The 19467-nt window shown below is 33.0% G+C and overlaps 1 protein-coding gene across 1 annotated transcript in view; it reads right to left on the bottom strand.

The window, feature by feature from the left end:
• Positions 1-15111: 15111 nt before the first annotated feature.
• Positions 15112-19467, bottom strand: part of LOC127738727 (deleted in malignant brain tumors 1 protein-like) — a 66107-nt gene continuing 61751 nt past the window's right edge. Inside the window, exon 20 of the mRNA XM_052250070.1 lies at positions 15112-15212. Within this exon, the coding sequence (XP_052106030.1) occupies positions 15112-15212 (101 nt within the window). The remainder of the gene's footprint in view (positions 15213-19467) is intronic.

Raw genomic sequence — 19467 nt, 5'->3', positions numbered from 1 at the left:
AGGATTGGGCATTGACAAACATGTTTAACTCCACCGCATTCTTTATTTGTCTGTCCCAACTCATGATCTTGTAATTCAGTGTTTTTTCGTTGGTTGCTGTCTCTCATAGTTGTTTTTCGGGATTTAATTTTAACACATATACTGTTTTTTTATATCATACAAGTGATTAGCAATAAATGGTCTTTTATTTCTGCACGGGCTTACCAAAATCGAAAGGGTTGTCATGTTGTATTGGGTTTCCCTTCTTGTTTGCGCATAGCATTCATGTTAAAGAAGGAAGTCGATATTTAATGTACTCAAATCTACGTTTTTCGTGCATTAAATACGTTAATACCTAAATGCGAGCTTTATATATAACTTATGGTCCTACATTCTGTCGATACATTGACAAACATGTTTAACTCCACCGCATTCTTTATTTGTCTGTCCCAACTCATGATCTTGTAATTCAGTGTTTTCGTTGGTTGCTGTCTCTCATAGTTGTTTCTCGTGATTTAATCTTAACACAACTCAGGTAATTGGTTTTCTTTTTTGAATCGTTGGGGCCTTTTATAGCTTACGTCACGGTACGAGTTTTTCTCATTGTTTACAGTAGTACGTTGACCTATATCTGCTTACTTCAATGTCGTTTGGTCTTTGGTGTATATGTATATATATACGCCTAAAAAGTGTAGAAAACAACACAAAAATTAAAAAAAGGAAAAAACCAATAAAAGTATCAATAAATATTTCTGACATCTTTAATCGGTATGATGTATAATGAATCTTTAAAATATATGCTCATTTTCATAAAACAATTTTGAATCATTGAAAATCAGCATAGATTGATTAGATTCATTTTACATAATATTGGTGAAGGATATCTGTTATCTGAAATATTTATTGATTTTTGTTTTTACTTTTCTCTTTTTGAATTTTTATATTTGTCAAAATACTACAGAACTAAAAGGACACTCATAAAGATAAGATTTCTTTTTTGCAAACATTACGTACAAAACTATATCTTAATACTGCTCTTTTTGTGTATTCATTAACCTTCGAATTTTTTTTTATGTTGATCAAATATTGCCATGTATAGGTCAGGAAACTGTGTCAATAGATACATAAGAGTATTATTAATTATGGCAAAAAGTTTGACTAATATTTGTTCAGCTGTGTTTGCAAGAAATGAATTAAAAAATTACAACTCAAATTTCTCTCAAATTAAGTACAAGTAATTAAAAAAAAATCCCTTATACGTGTGAGGAATAACTAATAATATATATGTATAGCTCTTCACGTTTTCAAGTGCTTAAAATCATTGGCTTTCAAATTTTTGGCGTTGAGTGTTCCTGATGAACGCAAATCCAGAAAAAAATAGATTTGGACGCAACTCATTCATTAAGCGTCAAGAAGCGACAAGAAGAAAAAAATTAGCGACAAGAAGACAAATCTAGCGACAAGAAAGTTTTTATACTATTTAAGGTGTATCATCGGTATACATTTCCTCAGATATAATTTTCTGATACTTTGCCAAAATGTAGATTTTATCATGCATTTTTCAAAAATATAATGTAAAGTATTGGTCACCGTGCTATTTTTCAAGTAACAAGTCGTATAAAATTGCCAAAATTTGCATAAATTATTCGTGAAAAAACACTTTTTTGTGAATATAAAGAAATCTATGAGACAGAAATTTGAAATAAAATATGAGAAGATAGGCTTTATAATATGGTTTAAGAAAAATTTAAATAAAAAATGGTGTCACCGAACTTGTTTTCCTGCTACAAGTAAAAAATGAAAATTTCTTTAACATTCCTTTATAAAAGAAAATTCTGTTTGGGTTATATCCCCTTAAATGGCTTAGATGAAAAATTTATTGGAAACAACACAAAAATTTGGTATTTATTTAAACCGTCTAAATAATTCAATAAATCACTCATTTTCCTTTATTTAAATAAACAGTCTTACACATTAATTGTCAATCTGTCTCATAATTTGCAGATTTAAGCAAAGAACTAGACCGATTGTGTACTGCTTTTTTTACAATCTAAGATGGCAGTATACAGTTAATCTACCTTAAACAGTAAATGTATAAAAAATAAGTCAATTAATTGTAGTTTAATATTGTTTTATAAAGTTTCAAATTTTGTTTTATTTAGTAGCTATGCCGTCTTGTAATGATTTTTTTGTAGAAAAAAAAATGTAATACATTATTAAAGTATTTATCAATCTGAATATTGCTACAATCCCAGGATCATAATAGTGTCACAACCGTGAAGTAATTGATAAATAAATTATAAAAATAAAAGCACATGGCAATTACTCTTAATATAAGAGCATATTGGATGAGATAATCCTTCAATCATCAAATATTACTAAGTGTCCATAAAGAATGGCTTGAAAAATTAAAGAATAAAGAAAATTATTGTTTTATAAAGTTTCAAATTTTGTTTTATTTAGTAGCTATGCCGTCTTGTAATGAATTTATTTAGAAAAAAAAATGTAATACATTATTAAAGTATTTATCAATCTGAATATTGCTACAATCCCAGGATCATAATAGTGTCACAACCGTGAAGTAATTGATAAATAAATTATATAAATAAAAGAACATGGCAATTACTCTTAATATAAGAGCATATTGGGTGAGGTAATCCTTCAATCATCAAATATTACTATGTGTCCATAAAGAATGGCTTGAAAAATTAAAGAATAAAGAAATTACCCCCCCCCCCCCCCCCTTTTCATTCATTCATTCATTCATTTATACATTATATATATGCTGTAAACTGTAAATACATTATCTTAACATATCCTTGACAATAAAAAAACTTGAACAAATGTTTATCATAGTCTCTTCTGACAGTATATTAAAATAATTGAAATACACGTATATTAAAAACACACTTTTCTATAATTATTTATTTGAAATAATTAATATGTAGATTTCTTGACGCTAAATTTCTTTTCTTGTGGCTAAATGAGTCTTCTTGTCGCTAAATTATTCTTCTTGTCGCTAAATTATTCTTCTTGTCGCTAAATTATTCTTCTTGTCGCTTCTTGACGCTTCTTGTCGCTAATTAGTGAGACCCTTATTAGCGCCGTTTCCAACCGTAAAAAATTACATTAGACAAGTCTATCTTATTTTTTCAATGATTGTGATTTAATATTAGATAGTTTTTAGATTTTACAACAGTGCATTCCTTGAACAGTTGAGAAACGTTACTAGAAAGGTGTTTTTTTTCTTTTGGGAATGGTTTATTCTGACTAGAAGCATAGACATGTATTTTAAGCATGTTTACACAAAGTAAGTAAAACGTGTGGTCTTATGAAACCACACGTTTCTATTTATCTTGCGTAAACGTGTGTAAACTGGAATTCTTCAATACTATTACGTTGCTATCATTTCTATTCAACCAACTCGAGAGTCTCAAGAAACTCTCGTAAAAAAAGAAACAATTTGCATATCTTCAAACAATATAAGACCATTTGATCGGTTTAAGATTGGTATCTTCTATCTCATAAAACCTTGTTACTAGGCACTATAGTATTTATGGATATTTAGGGTAATTCCGTGTTCAGAACATATGTGGAACATGTTATTGACAACTGGTAAATAACGTTTTACAAACTGTTTGTTTTGTGTATCTTTATACTTATTTCATATATTGTTATTAAAAAATACAAGCACGGAAATCTTCTTTTAAAGATTTTTATTTAAAACATAAATACACTTATGTGCCGCATAAGTGACTTTATGGTACAATGAAATATTGTAAGTTTTATTTGTAAGTCTTTTGATATCATGGTTGTAAATTTTAGAAATATGTAGAAAATAGTTTTGTACATAGGTATATATCTCACATGAAACTTTTGGGAATTTTGTAATTGATATGGGGGCGCTACTTCAACATGTTTTAATATGCAACCTCTTTTTGAAATAGCTGCTGAAGGAAGAACATACAGAAATTTGGTGACACTCAATTTCATAAAATATTTTAATCTAGGCATGCCTTAACACCCACTTATACTAGGTCATTCTATTTGCCATCGGCTTCACAATCACCTGCAATCAGGAAACGACCATAGACACCAATTAGATTTCAATTTGGCAAATACTTCAACTGTGGAGTGGCATGGCATAGGATGACGAACTATTCATAAAATGATAAAGTTCGACATTGGCATAGTTAAACACAAAAAAACCCGAATGTGTCATTCTCCTAGCTGGTGGTAACGATATTGCAGAGGACACGTCTGTTGAGGAAGTGACATATAAATTGATAAGTTTCTGCTCGCTCCTGACAAACACATATGGCGTTCGACGAGTAGTAATATGTGCCCTCATGCCACGCTTCCCACGGGCTAATTTCAGATTTAAGAAATATGGATACAATCGGGACAATATAAGTTTCCGAGATAGGGTATACAAGAATATGTATTACAAAAAGGTACAAGAAATAAATAAATTGATAAAAGACGAGGTTGAAAAATCATCGAAATTTATCTTTTGGGACCATAAAAACAAAAGATTTTCCTTCGACAAAACAAACAAAAACTCATGCAAAGATAAATTAATTCCGATGGAGTACATCTAAATACGAAAGGTCAATACCACTTGTACAAGTCAATACGAGGGGCAGTTACCAATGCCTGCAAAGAGATTAAATTAAAAAACGGAAATTAACACGTATTCGAACCGTACTTGTAAATTTTGTAATCTTTGGAAAACTTCCGGTAGATAATCGCAACATAATGACAATCAAAACTTTGATGCAAATTCGTAATTCAAGAAGTAGTTACGATAAATAAATACTCGTTTACAACAAAAATTACATATTGATTCCCTATGTACAGTCTTTCGATTGCTAAAACGAAATATTTGGCCACCGAAAGGTCAATTATTATGGCGGAACCCTGCAATTTTCAGATGATTTATCAAAAAACGGACACAAACAAACAAATTATATTAATGATTGAGGATCGTCCAGCTTAAATTATTCAAACAAGCAGGTTAACATGAATTAACAAACCTTAAACCCAAAGAAAAATATATAGACAAATTAAATAAAAATAAAAAAAAGCATAAAAAATTATCTTTTTGATATAATGATTGAACTATCAAAAATATTGTATAAACTTTGCGTTAGTATATTTCAGACAATGCCTCCAAAAAGAAAATCATCATATGGAGTGGCAGGCGCCATTAAAAAAATGAAGAATGCCGCCCAGAGGAGGAAAATACACACAGCTAGCCCGAGTAGGCCTTCCATCCCACCAAATACCCAAGCAGTTATGGCTCCAGATGACATGGAGGATCCGACCAACAGAGTCACAAAAAGATGGATGGAAAAGATAATGGAAGAAATATTTAATAAAATGACTTCACAAGGAAATACTGGCAATTCGTGTGTTCAGGAGGCTGAAGTTCAGCATCATGTTGACACCCTAAACAGAAACATTCAAGGTAATGAAGATCAAAATCATGACACTAACAATGAAGTTGTCAGCCCAGAGGTTCTGGCTTTACAACTAACAGTTGAGAAACAAAATTTTGGAGGGCAATCAGCATTTGTCAGTTGCTCTCTCAAAACAGGGGGCAACATCCCTGATAATATAGATAAAACAACAAATATGGGCGGGAAGATACATTGACTTCCATTCCCTCTTCGATAATGACGACTAATATAAATTACAACTCGTTCAAGGGGTGGACAACCCCGAATTGTCAATTACAGAAGAGAGAAACAAGAGAACATTAACCCTTAACCAGTGGCTATCAGCCTGAAATAAATGTACTGCCATAATATGTACAAAAAACCCTGAATTAGGGTCTGTCATTCTCCACCATATAGAAATTATACTGGAAATGTCAAGAGAAGGGGGGAACTGGCGATGTTATGATATTGAATTCAGGAAGTTATTAGAAAGAGTAGAAGCACAATGGGGGTGTACACACTTAGAGTTATATCTCAGAGCAAAATTGCAAGTGAATGTTAAATCTGGGACTGACAACACAAACAAAAGTGGCAATCCTCGCTGGCCAATTGGAGTATGCTTTTCATTTCATAAGAGTTTAGTTTGTAAGTTTGGTGAAAAGTGCAAGTTTCAACACAGATGTTTCAATTGTGGCTTCAACCACCCATTCTCTACATGCATAAAACCAGTTCGTCTCTCATATAAGTACACCCAAAAAAGGATACAAGGTGGGAACAACCAGCCCTTTCGAGTTGAAAACAGAATACATCCCTATCTAGTAACAGAGACGATGCCTCTTCGTGTTGCTTAGTCTTTAGTTTTCTATGTTGTGTCATCTGTACTATTATCTGTCTGTTTGTCTTTTTTTTGGCCATGGCGTTGTCAGTTTGTTTTCGATCTATGAGTTTGACTGTCCCTCTGGTATCTTTCGTCCCTCTCTTTTCCACAAGGACAGACAAATCTGTCCCCACCAGAAAATGAAGTTAACTATAATTCTAATGGCAGTACACCAGTTAAGGTTGACAGGCTTTCATATTGGTTAAAAGGATATAATATTAAAATGTACAAATACTTAGTTAAGGGGTTCAAATATGGGTTTGATATGGGATTCAGAGGTTCTGTTCATCATAATACAGTTGATAACTTGTTTTCAGCAAAGACTAAACCAGATATTGTAAGATGAAAAATTCAAAATGAAATTAGTGCAAATAGATTTGTTGGCCCTTTTGATTCAAAACACAGAAATGCAATTATCCCCTATTGGCCTAGCAGAAAAGAATCTGCCAGGGACATATTGAATGATCCATCACTTATCTTTCCCTGAAGGGTCATCAATCAATGACAGCATACCACAAGACAAATGCAGCGTACAGTATGCTTCCATTCAAGATGCAATAGAACTGATTAAGATCGTAGGAAGAAAAAGTTTTTGTGCAAAAACCGACATGTCCAGTGCATTTAGAATCATAAACATAAAAGAATCGCAATACAACCTGTTTGCTTTCATGTGGGATGGGAAATACTATTACGATAAAAATTTGCAAATGGGTTGTAGTTCCAGTTGTCAAATTTTTGAGAATTTTAGCACAGCACTTGAATGGATTGCCAAAAATAAAATACTGATTTCAAACATTATACATATTTTAGATGACTTCATGATAGTTGTCAAAACTGAAGATGGATGTAAGAAAAAATTAGAACGTTTTCTTGCGATTTGCAATGATATGGGTATACCAATTTCAAAGGAAAAACATTCCAGCCATCGCAGGTCAGGAGTTTTGTTGCTTACGAAATAGACACTAGGTTGATGGAAGTTAAACTTCCTATCGATAAGCTCTCGAAATGTCACGATCTGATAAACGTAGTGTTACAAAAAGAAACAAGAATGTATCCATAGTACACGGATGCCCCACTCGCACTATCATTTTCTATGTTCAGTGGACCGTGAAATTGGGGTCAAAACTCTAATTTGGCATTAAAATTAGAAAGATCATAGGGAACATGTGTACTCAGTTTCAAGTTGATTGGACTTCAACTTCAGCAAAAACTACCTTGACCAAAAACTTTAACCTGACTTGACCAAAAACTTTAACGTGAAGCGGGACAGACGGACGAACCGACGGAGGAACGGACGGACGCACAGACCGAAAAACATAATGCCCCTCTTCTATCGTTGGTGGGGCCTAAAAATTACATTGATCATTGTGCAGTTGTCATACCAGGAAGGGCATTTCTGAGAAGTCTAATAGACTTAACAATTGGAGTCAAAAAATCCTTTCATAGAATACGTATGACAAAATCAGTTAGGCAAGATCTAAATACATGGCAAAATTTTTTGAAGAATTTTAATGGGAAGTAATTGATATTATCAGACCGTTGGTTAACGTCTGATCAGTTACATCTGTTTACAGATTCCTCTGGTACATACGGTTATGGTGCTTTGTTTGGTTCACAGTGGTTCTCAGGCAAATGGGACACAAAATTGAAAAATCAAAATATTGCATTTTTAGAGCTTTATCCCATAGTCTTGGCAGTTGAAATATAGGGCTACCAATTCCAAAACCAGTGCATAAATTTTCATACAGACAATATAGGTTTAGTGTCTATAATTAACAAACAAACATCAAAAGATGCGTTGATTATGTTCCTAATAAGGAGACTAGTTCTACACTGAATGTGAACTTTAAGGCAAAACACATATATGGTTCAAAAAATGTATTGGCAGATGCACTTTCTCGTCAACAGGAACAGAAATTTCATCAGTTAGCACCATGGGCAGACACTGTTCTCAAACCAGTTCCCAATCTACCAGATTTGTTAAGCTGCAGAAACCCTTAAATCAAATTTTTAACAACATCTTATCTGACGCCTGACAAAAAACTTATAAAAGAGCACTTTTCCACTATAAGAGTTTTGCTGAAGAATATGGCATTAGATTTCAGTTACCACTTACTAGTTCAGATCTCATATTATTTATAGCACATTTGAAAAACAAAGATCTTGCACCAAGTTCTATCTCAACATACATATCAGCAATAGGTTTTACACACAAAATTAATAATTGGTCTGACCCAACTGACTCATTTATTATTGATAAGGTACTGAAATCAGTGCATAAGGGAAAAATCAAGATATGAGAATTCCAATCACAAGTACGATTTTGAATCAATTAGTAAATGCATTAAAACATACAATATCTAATAGATATGATCAAATTTTATTCAAAGCAATGTTCACCCTCGCATATCATGCTCTTTTAAGAACTGGGGAGATGACAGTCAACAACAAAAATTATAATCATGTAATTAGTTTAAGTCAAGCTGTCGTGTTACACGAAACATTAGTTATAAATTTTATGGACTTCAAACATTCTAATGGAAAACAATTCCATTTAGAAATAGCTAAGAATAAAAATGACAATAGTTGTGCAGTAATGGCACTTACAAGTTACTTAACTTTGAGAACAAACAAAGGAGGTCCACTATTTCTCAACTCCAGTGGGGAAGCTGTTTGTAGACAATTATTCCAACATGCATTGAATGGTGCTTTGAACTTTTGTGGGCTCAGCAGAACATATTACAAACCTCATAGTTTCAGAATAGGCTTTGCTACCGATGCAAGTACTAAAGGATTGTCAAACGAAACTATAAGAACATTAGGTAGATGCAAATCTGATGCATTCAAATTGTATATTAGATAATCAGATCAAATTTCATAAAGTATATAATAAAATAAGGAATTTTGTATAGCATATGCTTAAAGTCATGGTTTTTTTTATTTGAACGGCTAAGTTTTACTATAAAACACGTGTACATGAACTTTCTTTAAAAGAAATTCCTTTATCATAACAAAATCAGAAATGTACTGCTTTTGATTTATTTTCTTCCGGAACTCACCGATAGCTTTTCCGTATGTAGTAACCTTAACTACTTCGACGCACAGCGCAAGTGCGAGGAAAAATCCGTTTAGAAAGAAAAGGTAAATAAAAACCGAACGATAATAAGCAAGCAAACATTTCACATAATGTAACATTTTTTTGTCCAATATAAGCTTTGGATCCGTAATAAATGTTAAAAATCGTTCATTGAGGACTTAGTTTAATATATATAGATGCATATGTTCAATAATTCAATTAACATCATAATTTCAAGAAACACATTTCATATAACTTTTAAAGAAGCAATCGACATCATATGAATTTTTTAGTACATAGGAATCTTTCCAAAACCCCTATTCTATGTTTAAGTTCAGTTTTGGATTTACAAGTATTTTGTCTAGCAGTTAAATTTATCCCGCTAATTTTATTGAAATGTTTAAGAAAGATGCAGAAGAACAAAGGTCTATTTGGTAAAAAAAAAAACGTTTTAACATGAATAAATAAGAAATCATTTTAAAATTGATAAAGAAATAATTAACAACAATAACAATAAAACCAATACATAAAATGTGCATGTAAATATTTAAAAATGCAATGTATAACATTCTAGAAGTTGGTTTTTAAACGGTATTAAAAATAAAAGTTATAATACAAGAGAAGAAACAACATTTAAATATTTAAAATGATTGCAAAATATTCCATATATATATAAAATCGCTTGTATAAAATATATGAAAAGAAAAAAAAAGAAAAAAATATCTCATTAGAAATCGAAGGCACTAGAAAAGATATATCACAGAAAAGACAATCTGACAAGATTGAAAACTTAACAGTACTTCGATGCAAGGCTAGCTACTAGTAATAGTAGTAGCATAGTAGTAATGCTGTGGAATCTTTTTTGATCGTCACCTGTGAATAAAAATAACAATATTATTTTCTTAATATATACCCATCGTTAAAACAAAGATCCATGCAATTAGTATTGCTCGAACATTAAAATGAACTAGTATCTCAATTGTTTGTAAAACAATTGAAAGGTCTTTCCCTTAAAAGTCTGATATTTGTAATGTACTCTTTACGACCTTTCATTTGATATGCGACAATCGTACCTTCTTAAACTCTTCACTTTTCGCACTCTATGATCCTATCCACCTAAATTTACGAGATCAGAAGTATGAAATTTGTAATGTAGACTTGATGACCTTTAATTTAATATGCGACAACACCATCTTCTAGGAAGTTTTTTTGCACTTAAGATCCCTTTAAAAGTCTGATATTTGAAATGTACACATTACGACCTTTCAATTGATAGGCGACAACCTTACCTTTATAGAAAATTATTTTTTTGCAACCCAACCCACTTTTCGGGAAAAAAATTTGATATTTGAAAAAAGTAAAATCACAAAAATACTGAACTCCGAGGAAAATTCAAAAAGGAAAGTCCCTAATCAAATGGCAAAATCAAAAGCTCAAACACATCAAATGAATGGATAACAACTGTCATATTCCTGACTTGGGACAGGCATTTTCTTATGTAGAAAATGGTGGATTGAACCTGGTTTTATAGCTAGCTAAACCTCTCACTTGTATGACAGTCGCATCAAATTCCATTATATTGACAACGATGCGTGAACAAAACAAACAGACACAATAGGTAAAAATGTCAAAAATAAGGGTACAGCAGTCAACATTGTGTTATCATCTTAATCACTATAAAAACAAACAAATGTAACGAAGAAGAACAAAAAGGCATACATCAAATTTAACATCCTCATTTTGCTTTTTTATTATATGATTTTATTTATCTATGTAAAATCCACCCATAAAGGATGGAATGTATTAAGTACTGGCGTAAAATCGCGCGTTTTAAAATTCGCACAGGTAGACATAAATTAATTTTGTCGTTCAAAGTATGACGGGATACATAAGTACAGAGTCGCGTAAAATGGATATCACAAAAAACAGACTTAACAGTAAAAGTAATATTAATAAATAAAATAATTTTGTGGTTCAAAGTATGACGGGATACATAAGTACAGAGTCACGTCAAATGTGTATCACAAAAAACAGACTTAACAGTAAAAGCAATATTAATAAATAAAATAATTGTGTCGTTCAAAGTATGACGGGAAAAATAAGTACAGAGTCACGTCAAATGGATATTTCAAAAAACAGACTTAACAGTAAAAGTAATATTAATAAAGACAAATTAAAGAATACTATAACACGTTATTAAGATAATAAACAACGTCAGTACGCAGAATCTATACTTCAAGACCATCGTGTATTATTTGTGAAGTTGATACGGAATATTTATCAACAAGGTCTTGGTACCTTCCGATGAACTTTTTTAGAAAAAGGACGAGACGTTCTTTGACATACCCCTGGTTCATCAACTTTCTGCTCAGACACTGGTGACGTTTTACAAAGTCTGAGTAGGAGCTGCAAGCTCTTGAATACCGAATAAGTTGGGAGATGTATATCCCATATGCAGGTGAAGTTGGTATATTGCTAAGGTGGGGGAAATTGATAATTTCAAAATTAAAATCGTCTCGTTTGTCATAGATTCTGGTACTGAGATGACTGTGTATGTTAAATTCGAGGTATAAGTCTAAAAATGAGGCGGAGGAAGCCGTGTCTGTTGTTTCTTTAATTTCTAGTTCTGGTGGATATATTAATGGAACCCAATCAGAAAAGTTCGGATTGTTAATGGAAAGAACATCATCAATATATCTGAAAGTGAAATTAAATAACCTGGCTTCTTTGATATGTACATTTTATGGACTTTCATTTGTTATGCGATAACCGTGCCATCTTAGAAGTTTTAATTTTTGCACTTAATGAGCACACCCTTCTCTTTAGGATGAAAAAGGGGGTTTGACATTTTCATTTTTGAATAGAACTCATTTAGACGTTCAATGTGATATGTCACATGACCCCATTTGGCAAAGTCCAAACAATGATGCAATATCAATTTGATAAATAGAACTTATCAAACTAACAAAGTCAATGTAAAACATGAAAAATTCAAACTGCTAATTTTTACTTTGTTTTTTGTCAAATGTTTTTGTTATTTAGTCAAACATATAACCATGTTAAATAAAGGCAACAGTAGTATACCGCTGTTCAATAGTCATAATAAACTCTTAAATTTCTAAAAAAATTCAGGTGGCTGTTGTTGATTCAGAAATGTTTGCCCCAGTTTCGGGTCTAATGTATAAAATGTAGAGCTCTTCGAGAGGAACATTTATATGCTGTGTATTTGCAGCTATCTCCCATCGTTTTCTTAACATTCAAGTTTGAAATTTAAACTTAAAAACTTTTTACACTCTATGACCTTTGACCTTGGTTGCAAATGAAAGGTCGCATGAACTTAAGATTATTGGCGAAGGTCCCATGTCTCTACGACTTCCGGTTCTCGAAATTTAATTTTTCAAAAATTGTGTATAATATATAAAGAGAAATAACTCTTATAAGGGTTGATAACACACCTATTGTTAATGTTAATCAACATTGCCTTCTGTTCCTGTACATGTTGCCATTTCCAGATCGATTATAGCTGTAACACTTTTAAAGATATATGCAGATAAAAGAAATTGTTTCAAGGGGATATAACTCTAAATGGGGATGATGAAATCCTATGCAGGGTCATCTGTTAATACTTCATGATGAGATCTACCTATTGTCCAAATAAGGTCATGCTATCTTAAAAAACAACGAGGGAGGGGGATTTCGAAAAAATAAAAGTGAGATAACTTCTAAAGGGGATAATGAAATCCTTCACAGGATCATCTGGTAATACTCCATGGTGAGGTGTATCGATGGTCCAAATTTAACTTTAAAAAAAAAAAAAAAACATTAGAAAAACAATAAGGTTTTTTCCAACGTAGGAGACCTTAATTAGAAATATACTAAGGTCTTTACCAACGTTTGGGAAATACGTTAATAAAGGAGATATGGGACATCTTTTATTACTTTAAACTATCCAGTTTTTTGGTGTAGTTCGTGTTACTCAATATTTAATTCTCTATATAGGGTTTTGTTGACTTGTCTGTCTTTTCGTCGTCTTTTGTTTTTTTGGCCACGGCGTTGTCAGTTTCTTTCCGACTTATGAATTTTGAATGTCCCCTTGGTATCTTATCTCTCTTTTTAGAAATCTATGATTTCATAACAGAAAATACATCAAAAAGCCTGAATCTTACTGTATCTTAAATACTGCATGTGACTACTTTTAAAGGGAATTGGGAAACTTTTTTGTCATAAAGTTTTCCATCTCAGCTAAAGATGATTGGTTAATCTTCTTCTAATTGAAATCAAAATAATCATAAACTTCGCAAGTAAATAACGCTTTGGAAAAACTTACAAGTGCATCAATGATATAACTTTTTCAGTGTCAAATGCGTGATCTGTGTATCTGCGTAATGTGAACTGAAAATGCAGTGGTTTAGACACAGAATGTCAGTCTCAGATATATGCACTTTTTTTTTAAGGTGGCAAGAATTGCTAGGTTATGAATTGTTTAGCACAATGTTAAGGAATATACCGACAGTTGGTGCAATAGAATAGAGGAAAGATATAAACAACTAAACAAAAAACATCGTTTTCCGATTTATCTTTAAGGTAATTTGGATATTGAATATATCTACAATATAAAAGACATAATACTTACATCCTGAGTTAAAACAGTTCGAGTTTATATCGCAACCTGATGCACTATTTGCTGAGGCAGCAACAGGGGTCGTGGTATTAGTAATTTTCATGCTGCTAGTACCATCTATGTCCGGTCCCGTATAATCTTTGTTTGTCGTAGAGGATGTTATTTCCATGCCGCTAGTACCCTCTATGTACGACCCCGTATAATCTTTGTTTGTCGCAGAGGTTGTAATTTCCATGCCGCTAGTACCATCTATGTACGGTCCCGTATAATCTTTGTTTGTCGCAGATGTTGTAATTGCCATGCCGCTAGTACCATCTATGAACGGTCCCGTATAATCTTTGTTTGTCGCAGAAGTTGTAATTTCCATGCCGCTAGTACCATCTATGTACGGTCCCGTATAATCTTCTTTTGTCGCAGATGTTGTAATTGCCATGCCGCTAGTACCATCTATGTACGGTCCCGTATAATCTTTGTTTGTCGCAGAAGTTGTAATTTCCATGCCGCTATTACCATCTATGTACGGTCCCGTATAATCTTTGTTTGTCGCAGAGGTTATGTCCATGCTGCTAGTATCATCTATGTACGGTCCCGTATAATCTTTGTTTGTCGCAGATGTTGTAATTTCCATGCCGCTAGTACCATCTATGAACGGTCCTGTATAATCTTTGTTTGTCGCAGAGGTTGTAATTTCCCTGCCGCTAGTACCATCCATGTACGGTCCCGTATAATCTTTGTTTGTCGCAGATGTTGTAATTTCCATGCCGCTAGTACCATCTATGTACGGTCCCGTATAATCTTTGTTTGTCGCAGAGGTTATGTACATGCTGCTAGTATCATCTATGTGGGGTGTCTTATAAGCTTGGTTTGTCGCAGAGGTTGTTATATCCAAATGGTCAGTTAATTTAGTGGTCGAAATATCTAAATCGGTTTTGTTTGGTAATTGTTCTGTGCTTGGTCCCAGATTTCTTGTAAACAAATCATATGTTGTTGAATTTCCGAGGATATCCTTTGAGGTTGAACGGCTGTTATACTCTTCGGTGGTTACAGAAAATGCATCAGCTGAAGGTAGTGTTTCATGTGTCTTTATTACATTTGACACATGGTTTGGACTACTTTGCTACAAACTTGGTTCAGAGGTCGGCTCTAATGCTAATGTGTTTTCAGTTATACTGACATAACCGTTTGAATTTACTTCAGTAGACATAGAAGAGGTAGAATCTGAAACATAAAAAAAAATTTAAAAAATGACAATTATCTATAGTATTTTGCATTTTACTTAAACCAAAATAAATAGTTTATTAAGAGGATAATCAATTCGATCAACTGAATATTATAAAATACGAATAAAGCGAAAAGAATTTATCTGAAGAATAAATACGCCATACCTGTAACAATGTGAGAACAAACACCTCTTTTGTCACCTTTTAGTTTAAAATGCACTCAAAGCAAAACAACTTCTTACTGTCAATTCCACACACAGAATGTATAACTATCTAGTCAGTGGTGATTACCATCTCATAAATTACTTATGAAGTATACTGTTTTGATGAATTTTGAATATGCATTATACGAAATTCCCTTCAACTACGTTTTAGCCCTAAAAGAAACTTCTCTAGTAAAAGATCATACTGCTAAACCCAAAACCAAAAACCTGGTACAGTAATTAAAAAGCAGCTAATCTGTAAGAAAATTAAATTGCTTAAAATGAAACGTAAACTTCTCAGACTTTTTTAAAGTTCTTAATCTAAATCAGTTAGATGTGTACCGATTTATACTTTAGACTGTGAGAACATAATAATTTATTAGTTGTTAATGACTTTAAACCTGCTTTCAGTAACAGCGAGTACTCCTAGATCGGTAATTTGTGGCTTTTGTTTTCATGTTAGTAGTTTTTTTTTGTAGATTTGTTGAGTCAAGCCATTCCAACTTCTTTTTAACTCTTTGTTCTTATGTTATGCTGTTATTCCATGGTCCCGGGTAAGGGGAGGGTTGAGCGCTTACAAACATGTTAAACACCGCCACATTCTGTATGTGAATGCTAAGCCAGACGCCTGTAATTCAGTTGTTGTCGTGTGTTGCTTTCTGTTATATCTGTTTTTAGTTTAGTTTTTTTTTCAAAAATCAGGCCGCTATTTTTCGTGATTCAATCGTTTCACCTTTCGTCAACACGGGGCCTGTTATAGCTGACTATACGGTATGGAGTTTGCTCATGCTTCACTTGAAAAGTCTTAGATATGACCAAATATCAAAGAATCATTTGATTATACAAGTGGTTTATTTGAAATACAAATATTTTCATCTCTTTTTTTTTTCAAAATAGCATCCCTCTGTGAAAACAGATCATACATTTAAAGTTGAATAGTAAGTTACTATCGACTTAATAAAGTGACATAGATTCTAAAAAAAATAACGAGACAGAACAGAGGACAGGATATGTTCCTTACATAGTTGCATGCCTTGGTAATTTCGTTTTGTTGGTATTTTGTCATGAACGAACCAGACATAACAAGGTCACTTTTAGGCCCCTTGAAATCAAATGTCACGAAATATTATAAACACTAAAGAGCTATTCACAAGATATAAGTTTTGTGTGGGAATTCATGGTAACATTGCATTATTTATTAAAAATTAATTGCCGCTTATTAAAGGTCTTTCGCAAGGAGTATTTGTCGGAAACGACATGCTTAGTTGTTTATTCTACGCGGATAACGTCTTTCTCATTTTGGACTCAAGTGAATGCTAACAGTCTCAGCTCAACGTTCTACATGATTGGACAAAGAAAAATCTCCTTAATGTGAACATTGAAAAAAAAAAAACCATGCATGTTCGTAAGGCATCTGCCAGTAGATCAGATGTTGTGTTTAGACTGGGACAAAAGGAACTAGATTACGTTAGAAAGTACCGTTATTTTGGTCTTACACTATCCGAAAACATTGACTTTAAGGTTTCTGTTAATGAGCTGTTAGCGGCATCTAGCAGATCATTGGGTTCGTTTATATCCAAATTCTTGCATATGGGAAATATAGACTTCGATATATACACAAAGATATGTAATCCCAGTTATGGATTATGCGTCTGGAGTATAAGGTAAAAAGCGCTATGACTCACTGGAGAGATTACAATACAGAGCAATAAGGATATTCCTTGGCATTAGCAAATGCGCTTTGTTTCCTGCTGCTTTGGGGGATATAGGAAGGCTTCGAATATATATTCATACACAGTGTTATGCGATACGCCTGTTGTGTCGCCTCATGAAAATGTCAGACTATAGACTTTGCTGAAAGTGTTCCGTTGGGACGTTGAAACCTCTACACGCTACAAGAATACCTGATTTAACAGTATCGAGATAATTTTAAACACTTGTAATCTTACGCATTTGATTAACTACAGTAGCGACAAAATTTCTACAACTACGTGCGTGATAGAAACAGCCAAAAGTAAATGCGTAGATGACTTAAGAGATAGGTGGATAACTGAAGTGCGTACAATGCCAAAACTGAGAACGTATAGATATTTTAAATGTGAATTCTTAACGGAAGCATACGTAAAAAGACATTTATCAAGAGTACAACGTTCAGCAATTGCAAGGATTCGCTCTGGAACCTTTCAATTAGAAGTTGAACTAGGTCTTTACAGAAACATTCCAGTTTATCTACGTTTTTGTAAATTGTGTGGTTTAGGTTCGGCTGAAGACGAAACACATTTCCTCATCTATTGTGACCGTTATATTGATGCAAGAAACAATCTGTTCCACGAGTTACTATCTATTCACACAGTAAACGTTGACGAACTCTCTCCAAACGAAGCCATTACAGTACTCTTTAATGCAAATAGTAAATTTGTAGCAAACTTTATTTTAGAATGCTCCAACATAAGACGGGACTATCTATAACTGATTAATCTGTCTATTGTAAATATCAAAGTAAAGACAATACGCATGTCTACATTCAATTGTTACAATTTTGAACTCATTTTCTTATATCTGTCATATATAAAGTTAAAACATGATAGAGCATCATAAACTTATTTCGCTGGCTGAATCAGTATGCTAATACTCAATGTACATTATATTGTATATATTCAGCTTGCACTCTTAGAGGAACAAGCGATCAGTATGCTGGAGTTTCTTATCGACAACATATTTGTTGAATTTGGAGGTAGACTTTTTCAACATTTCGGCATTCCTATGGGAAGGAACTGTGCGCCTCTCCTTGCCGACCTCTTCTTATTTTCATATGAATCGGAGTTCCTTCAGACACTTGTCAAAAACAAGAATATCAAGGAAGCCAGATTATTTAGTTTCACTTTCAGATATATTGATGATGTTCTTTCCATTAACAATCCGAACTTTTCCGATTGGGTTCCATTAATATATCCCCCAGAACTAGAAATTAAAGAAACAACAGACACGACTTCCTCCGCCTCATTTTTAGACTTATACCTCGAATTTGACATACACAGTCATTTCAGTACCAGAATCTATGACAAACGAGACGATTTTAATTTTGAAATTATCAATTTCCCCCACCTTAGTAGCAATATACCAACTTCACCTGCATATGGGATATACATTTCTCAACTTATTCGATATTCAAGAGCTTGCAGCTCCTACTCAGACTTTGTAAAACGTCACCAGTGTCTGAGCAGAAAGTTGATAAACCAGGGGTATGTCAAAGAACGTCTCGTCCTTCTTCTAAAAAAAGTTCATCGGAAGGTACCAAGACCTTGTTGATAAATATTTCGTATCAAGTTCACAAATAGTACATGATGGTCTTGATGTATAGATTCTGCGTACTGACGTTGCTTATCATCTTAATAACGTGTTATATTGTTCTTTTATTTGTCTTTGTTCTATTATTAATATTACTTTTACTGTTTGGTCTATTTTTTTTGTGATGTTCATTTGACGTGGCTCGGTACTTATACATCCCGTCAATGTGTTTGTGTTGTCCTCCTTTTTTGCTGGTGTGTTTTGTGCGTGTGACTTTATGTGTTTCTTTGGTACATATGACGTGGCTCTGTACTTATTGTTCTGTTATAATACGGTATCGGGTCCGTTCGCCCTAATTACATGTTCGCCCTGGGTCCGTTCGCCCTAATTTTTATAAAAAAAATAATATTAATGGTTTAATTTAAAGTTTTGTAATCTTATTCAGATATGTGAATGGTAAATATTAAAAAAATATATCTCCAAATGCATGAATAAACATTGAAATTAAAAAAAAAAATTTTTGTTTTGGAGCATAAATCAGGCTAATTGGCTTCATTGTTACATTTGTTTTTATTCAGAATTACTTTTAATGACTGTTGATTGAAAATAAACTCATCATTGATACCAAGATTGAAACTTTGTACGCCAGACACACGTTTCGTCTACAAAAGACTCATCAGTGACGCTCGAATCAAAAAAGTTAATAAGCCAAATAAAGTACGAAGTTGAAGAGCATTGAGGACCCAAAGTTCCTAAAAGTTT

This window comes from Mytilus californianus, unplaced genomic scaffold, assembly GCF_021869535.1.
Source record: "Mytilus californianus isolate M0D057914Y unplaced genomic scaffold, xbMytCali1.0.p SCAF_1, whole genome shotgun sequence".
Lineage (NCBI taxonomy): Eukaryota > Metazoa > Mollusca > Bivalvia > Mytilida > Mytilidae > Mytilus > Mytilus californianus.
Note: the sequence above shows the minus strand (reverse complement) of the source record. Positions and strands in the feature narration are given on the sequence as shown.